This window comes from Pongo abelii, chromosome 5 (genome assembly GCF_028885655.2).
Source record: "Pongo abelii isolate AG06213 chromosome 5, NHGRI_mPonAbe1-v2.0_pri, whole genome shotgun sequence".
Lineage (NCBI taxonomy): Eukaryota > Metazoa > Chordata > Mammalia > Primates > Hominidae > Pongo > Pongo abelii.
The window spans coordinates 153,043,816-153,058,972 of NC_071990.2; the positions used below are offsets into that span (position 1 = coordinate 153,043,816).

A 15,157-nucleotide genomic window follows, 5' to 3' on the forward strand; every position below is an offset into this window, starting at 1 on the left:
CACTGCAACCTCTGCCTCCCTGGTTCAAGTGATTCTCATGCCTCAGCCTCCAGAGTCAGCTACTTGGGACTATAGGCGCACACCACCATGCCCGGCTAATTTACAGAGTTTCATCATGTTGGCTAGGCTGATCTTGAACTCCTGGCCTCATGTGATCTGCCTGCCTTGGCCTACCAAAGTGTTGGGGTAACAGGCGTGAGCCACCGTGCCCAGCCAGTAAGTGGTGTTTCAGTCCACCAAGTTTTGGGGTAATTTGTTACACAGCAGTAGCTAACACAACCACAGGAAATACCTCACCTGTATAAAGCTTTTAGTATTTCTCCCTTACCTCCTCTGGATCTTCAGCCTGTGTGCATAGTCGACAACCAGGAAAGCCCAGTGCTTTTCATGTTTGACCAGACAGTTGGATTGTCAAATCGGTGTCTAATTACACCTTTGGTATCTAAAACTGTGTTGATGGAGTCCACTGAATTTGGTTCCTAAACCATCACTAATCAATCTGTGTCAGCTAAAAGCAACATAGCTTGGTTTTCTTGCCCTGACCAGTGGTGATGATCTCTACTGTCCTGTGCTGGAAGACACCTACAGAGGAATAGGTGGCACCAAGATCAGTGACAACTGCAGATACCTTTGATGTGGGTACCTTTTGCAAGGGGCGGTGTCTAGCTTAGAGAAAAAAAATGTAGACACTAAAGTGGAACACAGCATTCAATAAGCCATGGTAGGTTTTTGAAATTATAAATCATATATTTTTAATTTTTATTTTTTTGAGACAGGGTCTCACCCTGTCACCTAGACTGGGATGTAATGGCTCACTGCAGCCTCAAATTCCTGGGCTAAAGCAATCCTCCTGCCTCAGCCTCCCAGGGTAGCTGAGACTACAGGCACATGCCATTATACCTGGCTAATTTTTTTAAAAAAAAGGTTAGTAGAAATGAGGTCTCATTGTGTTTCCCAGGCTAATCATTTATTTTTGATGTGATACAAGGTGAATGTGGGGATTGGTAGGAAATATGATTGAAAAAGGGATACAATAGGATGGACCTTGTATATCAAGCCAGAACACTTGAGGCAATGAGGGAAACTGGAGATATTAAAATTAGTTGGAGGGAATCAGAAAAGACAATCAGTAGACACTAACATCAAGAGGTATCTGAGGTTAGGTATTATTAGATGATGTTAGAGCAACCATCACAAAAATGATTCAACAAGCAATTCTGAACACATTTAAAACAAACGAAAAAGCAGGAAGTCTCTGCAAAGAAACAGAAGATACAAATAAAAAAACATGGAAATTTTAGAACTGAAAAATACAATAAATGAAATAAAAAACTCAATGATGGGCAGCAGAACAAATTTAACAGAGGAAGGAATCAGTCAACTAGAAGATGAAACAAACGACATTACCCAATCTTAACAGAGACAAAATATGCTGGAAAAGAAGTGAACAGAGCCTCAAAGACCTTGTGAAATGATAATAAAAGATAAAATGTAGATGTCATAGAATTATGGCAGATTTCCTATCAGAAACCATGGAGGTCAGAAGGAAGTGGCACGGCATTTTTCAGGGGCTGAAAGAAAGAAAACTGTCTACCTAGAATCCTATTTCTAGGAAAATATCCTTCAAGAATGAAAAGAAAATTAATACACTCTCAGATGAAGACAAACTAAGAGAATTTGTCTCACTAGACTTACCTTAAAAGAATGGCTAAATAAAATTCTTGGAAAAAAAAAAACAGTAAAAGAAATCTTACAAGATCAGAAGGAAAAAAGAACAGAAAGAATAAAAACATGGGCACATACAACAGACTTTACTTAGTTTTCTAAATTATGTTTGATGGTTGAAGCAAAAATTATAACATTATCTGATGAAGTTTTCTATGTCTACAGAAGAATAGTTAAGAAAATTATAAATAGGGAAAGGTAAAGGAATATAAAAGAAATAAGGAGTCTTTTTTTTTTTTCTGTATCCAATCATCCATTAGGGAAATAAAGATTCTATACTTCATTTAATCTGCAAGATGTTGAAATCAGTAGATTGTAATAAGTTATATATATATGATGTAATAACCAGAGCAACTACTAAATATCTATGCAACAAGATATACTAAAAAGTAACATTAAAATGAAATCCCCCCCTCCCCTCTCCCCTCTCCCCTCTCCCCTCTGCCCTCTCCCCTTTCTTCGGTCTCCCTCTCCTTCTTTTTTCAGTCTCCCTCTGTTGCCGAAGCTGGTGTGATCTCAGCTCGCTGCAACCTCCCTGCCTCAGGCTCCTGTGACTCTCCTGCCTCGGCCTGCCGAGTGCCTGGGATTGCAGGCGCGCGCCGCCACGCCTGAATGGTTTTTGTATTTTTGGTGGAGACGGGGTTTCGCCGTGTTGACCGGGCTGGTCTCCAGCTCCTGGCCTCGAGTCATCTGCCTGCCTCGGCCTCCCGAGGTGCTGGGATTGCAGACGGAGTCTTGCTCACTCAATGCTCAATGGTGCTCAGGCTGGAGTGCAGTGGCGTGATCTCGGCTCGCTACAACCTCCACCTACCAGCCTCCTGCCTTGGCCTCTTAAAGTGCTAAGATTACAGCCTCTGCCCCGCCGCCACCCCGTCTAGGAAGTGAGGAGCGTCTCTGCCTGGCCGCCCATCGTCTGGGATGTGAGGAGCCCCTCTGCCCGGCCGCCCCATCTGGGAAGTGAGGAGCGCCTCTGCCCGGCCGCCATCCCGTATAGGAAGCGAGGAGCGCCTCTGCCCGGCCGCCCCGTCTGGGAAGTGAGGAGCGCCTCTGCCTGGCGGCCATCCCGTATAGAAAGTGAGGAGCGCCTCTGCCCGGCCGCCCCGTCTGGGAAGTGAGGAGCGCCTCTGCCCGGCCACCCCGTCTGGGAAGTGAGGAGCGCCTCTGCCCGGCCGCCCCATCTGGGAAGTGAGGAGTGCCTCTGCCTGGCCGCCACCCCGTCTGGGAGGAAGTGAGGAGCGCCTCTGCCCGGCCGCCCCATCTGGGAAGTGAGGAGCGCCTCTGCCCAGCCGCCACCCCGTCTGGGAGGTGAGGAGCGCCTCTGCCCGGCCGCCCCGTCTGGGAGGTGAGGAGCGCCTCTGCCCGGCCGCCCCGTCTGGGAGGTGAGGAGCGCCTCTGCCCGGCCGCCCCGTCTGGGAGGTGAGGAGCGCCTCTGCCCGGCCGCCCCGTCTGGGAGGTGAGGAGCGCCTCTGCCCGGCCGCCCCGTCTGGGAGGTGAGGAGCGCCTCTGCCTGGCCGCCACCCCGTCTGGGAGGAAGTGAGGAGCGCCTCTGCCCGGCCACCCCATCTGGGAAGTGAGGCGCACCTCTGCCCGGCCGCCCAGTCTGGGAGGTGAGGAGCGCCTCTGCCTGGCTGCCACCCTGTATGGGAGGAAGTGAGGAGCGCCTCTGCCCGGCCGCCCCGTCTGGGAGGTGAGGAGCGTCTCTGCCCGGCCGCCCCGTCTGGGAAGTGAGGAGCGCCTCTGCCCGGCGGCCCCGTCTTGGAAGTGAGGAGCGCCTCTGCCCGGCCACCCTGTCTGGGAGGTGTACCCAACAGCTCCGAAGAGACAGCAACCATCGGGAGCGGGCCATGAGGACGATGGCAGTTTTGTTGAAAAGAAGGCGGGGAAGTGTGGGGAAAGGAAGGAGAGATCAGATTGTTGCTGTGTCTGTGTAGAAAGAGGTGGTCATAGGAGACTCCATTTTGTTCTGACTAGGAGAAATTCTTCTGCCTTGGGATGCTGTTCATCTATGGCCTTTCCCCCAGCCCCGCGCTCTCTGAAACATGTGCTCTGTCAACTCAGGGTTAAATGGATTAAGGGCGGTGCAAGATGTGCTTTGTTAAACAGATGCTTGAAGGCAGCATGCTCTTTAAGAGTCATCACCACTCCCTAATCTCAAGTACCCAGGGGCACAAACACTGCAGAAGGCCGCAGGGACCTCTGCCTAGGAAAACCAGAGACCTTTGTTCATGTGTTTATCTGCTGACCTTCTCTCCACTATTATCCTATGACCCTCCCATATCCCCCTCTCCGAGAAACACCCAAGAATGATCAATAAATACTTCATAAAAAAAAAAAAGAAAAAAAAAAAGAAATACCAAAAAAATATTTCAGTAACCACAGGAAGACAGGAACTTTGATACAAGCAACAATTTGGATGGATCCAAGTTGAGGGCATTATGCTCTGTGAAAAAAGCCAGTTAAAAAGTCACATACAGATCGAGACCATCCTGGCTAACACAGTGAAACCCCGTCTCTACTAAAAATACAAAAAAAAACTAGCTAGGCATGGTGGCGGGTGCCTGTAGTCCCAGCTACTCGGGAGGCTGAGGCAGGAGAATGGCGTGAACCCAGGAGGCAGAGATTGCAGTGAGCCAAGATCGAGCCACCGCACTCCAGCCTGGGTGACAGAGCGAGACTCCGTCTCAAAAAAAAAAAAAAAAAAAAAAGTCACATACTGTGTGACTATCTATATAACATCCTCAAAATGACAAAATTATGGAGATGGAGAAGAGATTACTCACTGCCAGGGGTTAGGGACAGTCCGGGTAGGGGGAGGGCGGTGTGACTATACAGGGTAGCATGAGGAAGAACTGTGTGGTGATAAAACAGTTTTGTGTCTTTTTGTTTTGTTTTTTTGAGATGGAGTCTCGCTGCAACGCCCAGGCTGGAGTGCAATGGCACAATCTCAGCTCACTGCAACCTCCACTTCCTGGGTTCAAGCGATTCTGCTGCCTCAGCCTCCCGAGTAGCTGGGACTACAGGCACGCACCACCACACCCAGCTAATTTTTGTATTTTTAGTAGACCATATTGGCCAGGCTGGTCTTGAACTCTTGACCTCAAGTGATCTGCCCACCTCTGGCCTCACAAAGTGCTGGGGTTACAGGCATGAGCCACTGCACCTGGCACAGTTTTGTGTCTTGATCATGTGGTTGCATGGATCTATAGATGTGGCGAAATGTCACAGAACTATGTGCACACATTGTACTAACGTCAATTTTCTGTTTTTTTATGCTCTTTCCCCATGTGGTCTACCTCCATCAAAGCAGCTTTTTTTTTTTTTTGAGACGGAGACTCACTCTGTCATCCAGGCTGGAGTGTAGTGGCTCGACCTCGGCTCACTGCAACCTCCGTCTCCTGGGTTCAAGTGATTCTCCTGCCTCAGCCTCTTGAGTAGCTGGGACTACAGGTGCGTGCCACCATGCCTGGCTAATTTTTGTATTTGTAGTAGAGACAGGGTTTCGCCATGTTGGCCAGGCTGGTCTCAAACTCCCGACCTCAGGTGATCCATCTGCCTCGGCCTCCCAAAGTGCTGGGATTTCTTAATACACGTCTCTGTTCTCGACTTTGCTTCTGCCCTTCTAAATGCCTGCATGACGGAGCTAATTGGATATCTTGTTGTTACTCTCATCTCGGCATATCTTAGATTTAGTCTGTCACCTCCCCTCTCTGACCTCTCATTATTGTTTTTCCACCTTTCTACTTGTCACCTCCAGGCAAACATCAGTCATCCTTTATTCTTCCTTCTCCATGGCCTGCCATTACCCATCACTTGATTTGTCTTATATGATTCTTTCTTAAATTTATTTATATTCTCACTGTCTCCATGACAGATCAGGAGCAGTCATGAACTCTTGCTTGAAACTTGACAAGAACTTCCTGATGGACCGTTAGGCTTCCAAACTCTCATCTTATTCACCAACCTTATCTAGTCTGTAGAGCTAATATCAGAAGATCCTTTGACACAAAAAATTGAAGTGACTGTACAAAGGACAAGAAGGGGAAATATAAAGAGATTTGAATGGAAGTCAAACAAGATATTTCTCTGCAAGCAGTTAAACATATTCAACTTATAGGTGACAACGTGTCTTTTTCTCTCATTAAAAGTGCAAAATACGTACCTTAACTCTTCGGCCAATGCTAAGGAATTGACATGTTTTATCATAAAGTCCTTCCAGGTTTTCTCTGTCCCAGTAGAAATCAGGAGTAATCAAGAAGTCTGAACTCAAGTTTATACGGTGCCTTTAAAAAAGGGAAAATTATAACTTTTTATTTATCTTGAATTAAAAATCATTGTTTCTATTATATTTAATATTTACATAGTGCTTTATGAAAACTCTTTTTTTGGTAAGAGAGAGGGTCTTGCTATGTTACCCGGGATGGAGTGCAGTGGTATGATCACAACTCACTGCAGACTGAACTCCTGGGCTCAAGCTGTCCTCCTGCCTCAGCCTCCCATGTAGCTGGAACTACAGGCATGTGGCATTGCATCTGGCTGAAAACATTTGTTAATGCTGACCTTTGCAAAATACTTCCAACAAACATGTAAATAAAATTTACAAATGAGTTTCAAACTTCTGAACCAAATTAATTCAATCTTTAATACCAACATTATTTATGAAGTAGATAGAAAAAAACTCATTTTGTTTTCAATTTTTATTTTTATTTTTTTTTGAGACAGAGTCACTCTTGTCACCCAGGCTGGAGTACAATGGCATGATCTCAGCTCACTGCAACCTCTGCCTCCCAGATTTAAGCGATTCTCCTGCCTCAGCCTCCCAAGTAGCTGGGATTACAGGCGCCTACCATCACACCTGGCTAATTTTTTGTATTTTTAGTAGATAAAGGGTTTTACCAAGTTGGCCAGGCTGGTCTCGAACTCCTGACCTTACGTAATCTGCCCACCTCAGCCTCCCAAAGTGCTGGGATTACAGGCGTGAGCCACCATGCCCAGCCTAAGCTTTTTTTATTAAAAATTTTAGGACCAGGCATAGTGGTTCATGCCTGTAATCCCAGCACTTTGGAAGGCCAAGGCGGGCAGATCGCTCGAGTCTGTGAGTTCGAGACCAACCTGGACAGCATGGCGAAACCCTATCTCTACAAAAAATGCAAGAACTAGCTAGGTGTGGTGGTGTATGCCTGTAGTCCCAGCTACTTGGGAGGCTGAGGTGGGAGGATCATGTGAACCTGGGAGGCAGAGGCTGCAGTGAGCCAAGACTGTGACACTGTACTCCAGCCTAGGCAACACAGTGAGACCCCATCTCAAATAAAAAAAAAATTTAATATGTACATACTTTTTTGTTGTTTTTTATTAAAAAATTTTTTTTAGAGATAATGTCTTCATATGTCACCCAGTTTGGAGTGCAGTGACACAATCATAGCTTACTGCAGCCTCAAACTCCTGGGCTCAAGTGATCTTCCTGCCTCAGCCTCCTGAGCAGATCAAGATATAAACAGGTAAAAATTGATAAATCTTACTCTTATTCTTATCTGTATCTTTCCCTATCAGTAATCCCTTCTAGTTTCCTCTGTATCCTTCCAGTGTTTATGCAAACACTAGACAAGCAAGCATACACATACACACTCTCTCTCTTAATTTCTACATTTTAATATAAGAAGTCTGCGCTTACTTTTTTTTCTGAGACAGAGTTTTGTTCTTGTTGCCCAGGCTGGAGTGCATTGGCGTGATCTTGGCTCACCACAACCTCCACCTCTTGGGTTCAAGCAATTCTCCTGCCTCAGCCTCCCGAGTAGCTGGGATTACAGGCATGTGCCACCATGCCCGGCTAATTTTGTATTTTTAGTAAAGATGGGGTTTCTCCATGTTGGTCAGGCTGGTCTTGAACTCCTGACCTCAGATGATCCAGTGGCCTCGGCCTCCCAAAGTGTTGGGATTGCAGGCGTGAGCCACCCAGCTTTTTTCTTTTTTGAGACAGAATCTTGCTCTGTCGCCCAGGCTGGAGTGCAGTGGCATGATCCTGGCTCACTGCAACCTTCGCCTCCTGGGTTCAAGCAATTCTCGTGCCTCAGCCTCCCAAGAAGCTGGGATTACAGGCGCACACCACCATTCCTGGCTAATTTTTGTATTTTTGGTAGAGATGGGCTTTCATCATGTTAGCCAGGCTGGTCTCGAGCTCCAGGCCTCAAGCAATCCACCTGTCTCAGCCTCCCAAAGTGCTGGCATTACAGGTGTGAGCCACCATGCCTGGCCTTACACTTAGATGTTTAACTAAATAAAAATCTAATTTATAAAAGTACACATAAACTGATGTGGTGGCTCACACCTGTAATCCCAGCACTTTGGGAGGCCAAGGGAGGAGGATCGCTTGAGCAAGGGTTTGAGACCGTCTCTACAAATTATTTTTAAAATTAGCTGGGTGTGGTGAAGCACTCCTGTGGTCCCAGCTACCCAGGAGGGTGAGGCAGGAGGAATCCCTGAGCCCAGGAGATCAAGGCTTCGGTGAGCTATGATCATGCCACTGCACTCTAGTCTGGGTGACAAGGCAAGACCCTGTCTTTAAAAAAAAAAAAAAAAAGTAACACATACATACTTGTTCGTGATAAAAAAAAAAAAGGAAAATATCCTAGAGGAGGATTCAGAAAAATAGTGGTAGGCCCTCTTATGCTACCACACGACTTAAATCCTTTATTCTCCCCAAGGACAGGCCTGTAGAGACACTTTGCTGTGTACTTCCAGATCTTTCTGTATTCATACATGCATGTGTGTGCAAGCAAACGCATGTACATATGTATGCATATAAAGATAAACATGAATATTTTTATTTGCTTACACAAATGGGATCATACACTATATAAATTTAGATTTAGTTTTTTTAATCTAATATTATTTGCCATGTTTATTTTCACAGATGTATCACATTCCTTGTATTAACAAATAAGCGTTTTTATTGTACAGGTAAGGAAACAGGATAATAAAAGTAAGCCTTTATAGAAACTATTCACAAACCTACGTATATTTAGTCCTAACTATTCAGTTTGGATATTATAATTCACTACATCAATTTCTGCTTGCATGACCAAGAGAAGAGGAGAGAAGAATCTCTCTACCCTACTTCTCAGAGAATTTGAGGCTTCAGATCTGCTGCGGGATGCTCCTGATGGATGGGTTTTTAAGTTTTGTTGGTACCCTGAACTAGAGGTCCTGAGCTATGAGAGATACACAGACAATGAAACACTGTATCACTTCTCTCCAGGCAGAGCATCTAAGGAGAATATGGAAAAACAAGTCTTAGGTGAACATTTGCAATGAGCTCTGGTAACTCATTCCACATGCTAGAAGGGATAAACTGGACAATGCTGCCTGTGAGAAAAACACCAACATCCGGGATGTTTCATTCCATAAATCCTGGGACAACTACAAGAATAAAATAAGCTGAAAACCTTTCCAGACACTTATTTAAAATGATTCATCAGTTTTTAGACATAGTTATTCCCATTTTAACATCTCGAGGCATCTTAAAATTAATGGTGTCTGACAGGTGGCAGTTGAGACTTACTTGTCTTTGCCTTAAATAATTTATTTTCTTATGCTTTCCTTTTCATATATGCCCAAGAGGGAATGTGATATAATTGATATCCAGCTAAGACTAAAAGCTATTTCAGTAAGTGTAAAATTTTGATCCTCTGATAAAAAAAAGTATTGTCATAGTTTAACTGGCAGCAGTTTCTCTCCAGTGGCATCTTGGTGTCTCAGATTCAAAGAAACTTTTCTGTAGCAATTAGGTCTATTTAGCATTATGATGCAGTGATATATTTTTACAGAGAATTCCCGTTAACCAAATTCAGGAATATGTCTTTCTACCTTCAAAGAACACCTACTGTGCTCCTTAATGTGGGTTTAATGTAGATGAATCGTGATCTCTTTCACACATGCGTAATTTCTTTCAGTACAGTCTTAACATAGCCCAACTACTTCTAATGGGTAAGAGTTCTCCCTGCTTATAATCAATGAAATGAAAACAGCTACAGTTCCCATAAAGGTGTAAATGTTTGCTCTTCACCACAGAACTATGGGAATGTTTTCTTGAGATTGTTAAATATATGAAATATTTTATTTAGAGAGAAAACTTTTACCTTAGGGCAAAGAGTTCACCGATTTTCTGCATAACTTCTTCATGAGATAGTTTCACTTTCTTCCCAGCTTTTAAAGCCTAGTTGAGAGGGAATCGGAAAACCAAAAAACCATGTATCTGTCTTTCTAATAAGCATTAGGTCAACAGGGCAAAATCTGAAGCGGCATAATTTGGATCCTATGTAAATATTTTTTAGGATGGCTGTCTCCCAGATTAATGTTTTAACTCACCTTGAAATTTCATAATTTTATTATGTAGAAATTGTATATTCTCTTTTTTCATTTCCCTTCTCATCAGCATTTCGTATGATATATACATTCCTAATCTCTTAGTAGAAAAGCAGGGCCTCCTTTCCGAAGTATAATTAGATTACTCTTTCACAATAAAGACACAGTTAATTACACTAAGATGATTTTTAATGTATACTGAAATTTTAATATAACTTTATATGTATTTTTCATACCACTATTTTTCTCATAATTTAGCAAAACACTTTCTTAAATCAGGAAAAGTGGTCATAATTTCCATTCTTAGAGAGGAAACATTTCACTTTTTTCTTTAATTCAGTTACATTAAAAATACTGCAACTGACGGGCACGGTGGCTCATGGCCTTTAATGCTATTTGGGAGGCTGAGGCGGGGGGGATTGCTTGAGCCTAGGAGTTCGTGACCAGCCTGGGCAACATGGCCAGACCCCATTTCAATTATATTAATATTAAAAAAAAAAAATACTGCACCAACAGAGGAAACAATTTGAAGTTTTAAAAAGTAAAAAGTAATCAATATGAAGTTTCTTAATTTGTCATTTTATATGTAACTGGGAGTTGTAAGTTTAGTGTAGCTTTCTTATTGTTTATAATAATGTTGTCGTACTCCTAAACAATCGGCCCTTATTATAAGTTCTGCCACTGCAGATTCAGCCAACTGTAAATTGACAATATTTAGAGAAAAAAGAATGGTTGCATCTGTACCAAACATGTACAAACTGTTTTTTCTTGTTATTATTTCCTAAACAATACAGTATAACAACTATTTACACAGTATTTACATTATATTAGGTATTTTAAGTAATCTAGAGATGGTTGAAAGTATACATGAGGATATGCATAGGTTATATGCAAATATATACCATTTTATATCAGGGACTTGGACACTGGTAGATTCTGGTATCCAGTGGGGTCTTAGAACAAATCTCCCATGGATACTGATGGACAGCTATATATTGTTATACTGGGAAATTCATATTTTTTCCATATAAAAATCAATCCTTGAATAAGCATAAAATTGATATAATTACCTCAGGAATTGACTGAATAGATTCAATAAATTTATCCAGTGATGCTTCCCAAATTGCCAGTTTTACTGGGAAAAAAATAAATGGAACATTTCTTTATCATCATATTCACATGTATATAAAATACATAATTGCACAGCATCTTCACTACTATTTCAATAATAGTTTTAAGAAAAAGTACTAAAACCTTGAAAATATAATTTAAGAATAGTTAATTATCATAAAGGACAGAATTAAAGTGGATAGAGGAAACTGAATCGCTTTCCATGCCCTATTGAAGACCAAAGCTACATTTAGTAGAACTCTCGATTTTCTAGTATTACATCTTGGAAACTGAGGAGAGTAGGGTACACCTTGACACCATGGGTAGCTCTGCAGATACCCTGGCCTCCCCTTCACTCCTCAGGACTAGAGTAAACCTCAGAAATCTCCGAAGCCCCTCACAGTGGGATGGACAGGACGCTGCAGCAGCCACCTAAGGTAGACTGCTGGCAAAAGAAATTCTTAAAGAACTTGTATAGTTTTATTTGGGACGTGGATCTTTCAGAACAAACTTACAGCCACTGTGACTCTGGGTCCCATTCCTATGAAACACTAGAGTATGTTTTTCTACACCGGGACCTGTGCCCAGTCACACAAGGCTGGGCTTCTCTGTCTGGATTAGAGACTATCTAAGAATAACAATCGCATAGAGAGAAGAGAAAAAAACAAAGGCTAATATAATCATCATCTAAAAAATACTTTTGGAGAGGTTAAGCTTTATTAATACAATTAATAAGGAATGAGTAACTTCAGCACAGTACTATCTTTTATACTAGATATTTTTTCTGACGGAGGGAAAAAAAGGAAAAGGAATGCTAAGCCTTTGTTGAGTATTCTGAAAATATACCCAAATCGTGACTATTTAAACTTCCCTCAATGAAATGACAACGGTAGTACCCTATCCCATAAGCAGTAGTAACTTACCAGAAAGGCATAGAGCATTGGAGAAAGCAAACTTCTCTAGAATGGCATCATCTAAATCCAGCTCTGAATTTAACTTTATTTCCCCCCTGTGAAGTTTTGACTGTCCCCTGTGAAAAGCAAAAAGATAATACCTTCTAAATCTTAAAAAGCACTTTAACTTTTCCTTTGAAAAAGACACCATATCATCTTTCTGGAGGTCATTTTGACAATTTGTATCAAGAGTGTTACAAATGTTCTCATATCCTTTGGTCCAAGTAATTCCCTTTCTAGGAGTTTATCCTAAGGAAATAATCTAAGACGCAAAGAAAAATTTGTATACAAGAAAACTTTTTTTTTTTTTTTTTTTTTTGGGACAGAGTCTCACTCTGCTGCCCAGGCTAGAGTGCAGTGGTGCCATCTCAGCTCACTGCAACCTCAGTCTCCTGGGTTCAAGAGATTCTCCTGCCTCAGCCTCCCCAGTAGCTGGGATTACAGGCATGTGCAACCACGCCCAGCTAATTTTTTTGTATTTTTAATAGAGATGGAGTTTCACCATGTTGGCCAGGCTGGTCTTGAATTCCTGACCTCAAATGATCCACCCACCTCGGCCTCCCAAAGTGGTGCCATTACAGGCGTGAGCCACCTTGCCCAGCTAAAAACTTTTAAAAAAATGGTCAGTGTTGGCTGGGCACAGTGGCTCACACCTGTAACCCCAGCACTCTGGGAGGCCGAGGCAGGTGGACCACGAGGTCAGGAGATCGAGACCATCCTGGCTAACATGGTGAAACCCCGTCTCTACTCAAAACACACAAAAAATTAGCTGGGTGTGGTGGCAGGCGCCTGTAGTCCCAGCTACTCGGGAGGCTGAGGCAGGAGAACGGTGTGAACCTGGGAGGCGGAGCTTGCAGTGAGCTGAAATCACGCCACTGCACTCCAGCCTGGGAGACTGAGCAAGACTCTGTCTCAAAAAAAAAAAAAAAAAAAAAAAAAAGTCAGTGTTTAAGAGTAAAAAATTAGGAAAGAAACCAAATGTTCAGTAGGGGTTGGCTCAGTAATAGTCACTCCACACAAGAAAAACTTAAAAGTGTGTTTTGGAAGGATAGTTAATAAAAAGGAGAACGTTCACAGTAAATTTCTATGTGAAAAAATGCTGCATATAAAACTATATATGGAGTGTAATCTAAAATCACACTGACATGATGGGGTTGGGGAGGGAGGCAAGGAAGTTGTGAAAAATGAATATGTGACTGTGGAGAATCCTAGACGGGATGGGGGAAGAGGGGAACGTGTGAATATAAACATCACAAGCAAATGGAAAAAAGACAGGGGTAAACCTTCACAAAAGATGTCAGACAAGAAGTGACGGCCGAAGGGAGGGGGACAAGGAGCCTGATGGAGGGCTGAGAGGCGGCATCTGCTATGACAGCCTCAGATGGAGGAAGGAAAGCAAAGACAGCAGTCACAAGAGGTTTTTTTTTGAGATGGAGTCTTGCTCTGTCACCCAGACTGGAGTGTAGTGGCGTGATCTTGGCTCACTGCAACCTCTGCCTCCTGGGTTCAAGCGATTCTCCTGCCTCAGCCTCCTGAGTAGCTGGGATTACAGGAGTGCACCACCACACCCAGCTAATTTTTATATTTGTAGTACAGACAGGGCTTCACCATGTTGGCCAGGGTGGTCTTGAACTCCTGACCTCAAGTGATCTGTCCACCTTGGCCTCTCAAAGTGTTGGGATTACAGGCATGAGCCACTGGGCTCGGCCACAAGAGGCTTTATGAGTAAACTGGGCCCATGCCACAGAGCTGAGCAGATCCCTGGAATCATGGCAGGACTCACATAATAACCATGTAGGCGGCAGCCAGGACAGTCTTTCTGACGAAACAAAATAACTGACTCTGGGATCCTAAGCACTGAGGATTTTACTCCTCACAGACTGTACAATAACATGTGTGTGTATGGATAAGCGTATACACACACACACACAAGGGTCTAGTAGTAGTTTGATATGGAAGTATTTGGTTGGTGCAAAAGTAATCGCGGTTTTTGCCATTTTAATGTAAACCTAATAGAACACAGAAAGGGGATTCACAGGAGCCGTATCTGCAGGCCAAGGGCTGAATAACTATTAAAGACAATAAAACTACGGGCTGCTCATTTGCTGTCTCTCTCAGGTTTATATCCTTACCTCTGACTGCAGCCACCGCTGGGCTCAGGCTGACTCATAGTCAGGTGCCCTTTGGCAAGACAGGATTCAATAAATCTCATCTGAAAGCCAGTTAGCTGCAATTATAGGGTTTTCCCCAGGATTAAATGAAATAATACATGGAAGGCACTTACTTAGAAAACCGTGACTGGCCCTATTGGTGGTGAGCGCTGATTACTTAGCTCTTATCCCCATCTGGTCTTTCTATAGCTAGTCTCTGTCTCTCTTCCAAGTCTTCCCAAAGCTCTGCTTTTAACGCTTTTTTTTTTTTTTTTTTTGAGACAGAGTCTCACTCTGTTGCACAGGCTGGAGTGCAGTGGTGCGATCTCGGGTAATGGCAACCTCCGCCTCCCAGGTTCAAGCAATTCTCCGCCTCTGCCTCCCAAGTAGCTGTGATTACAGACGCTCGCCACCATGCCCGGGTAATTTTTGTATTTTTTAATAGAGATGGGGTTTTGCCATGTTAGCCAGGCTGTCTTGAACTCCTGACTCAGGTGATCCTCCCACCCTGGCCTCCCAAAGTGCTGAGATTACAGGTGTGAGCCACCAAATCTGGCCAACACTACCTTTCTTAAGAACCTGCAAAGACTCATATTCCACTAGACAGGTAACTCCATGAGGAAAAAGACACTACCATCTTGTTCACACTGCCTCTGTCTCGGCCCTAACATCTCTTCATTTTTTCCCTCTGGCTGAGTCAGGAAAATCAGCTAGTCTGTTGCCTACCCATTTATCTTAGTGAAACTGGTGCATCAGGTCCCACTTCTTCTGGCACCCACACTTCTACAAGTGGGTCTCTTAGATTGCCCCCTCACTATACTTCCTTTTCATACCCCCCACCCCCCAAAATCAATAGGAAAA

At 43.6% G+C, this 15,157-nt stretch overlaps 1 protein-coding gene across 4 annotated transcripts in view; it reads right to left on the reverse strand.

The window, feature by feature from the left end:
- Positions 1-15,157, reverse strand: part of RMND1 (required for meiotic nuclear division 1 homolog) — a 48,856-nt gene that overhangs the window by 8,479 nt on the left and 25,220 nt on the right. For all 4 annotated transcript variants that reach the window (XM_024247819.3, XM_024247818.3, NM_001131817.1 and 1 more), the window contains 4 exon segments: positions 12,117-12,223; positions 11,154-11,218; positions 9,858-9,934; positions 5,885-6,005 (listed from right to left, as the gene is read on the reverse strand). In XM_024247819.3, the coding sequence (XP_024103587.1) occupies positions 5,885-6,005; positions 9,858-9,934; positions 11,154-11,218; positions 12,117-12,223 (370 nt within the window).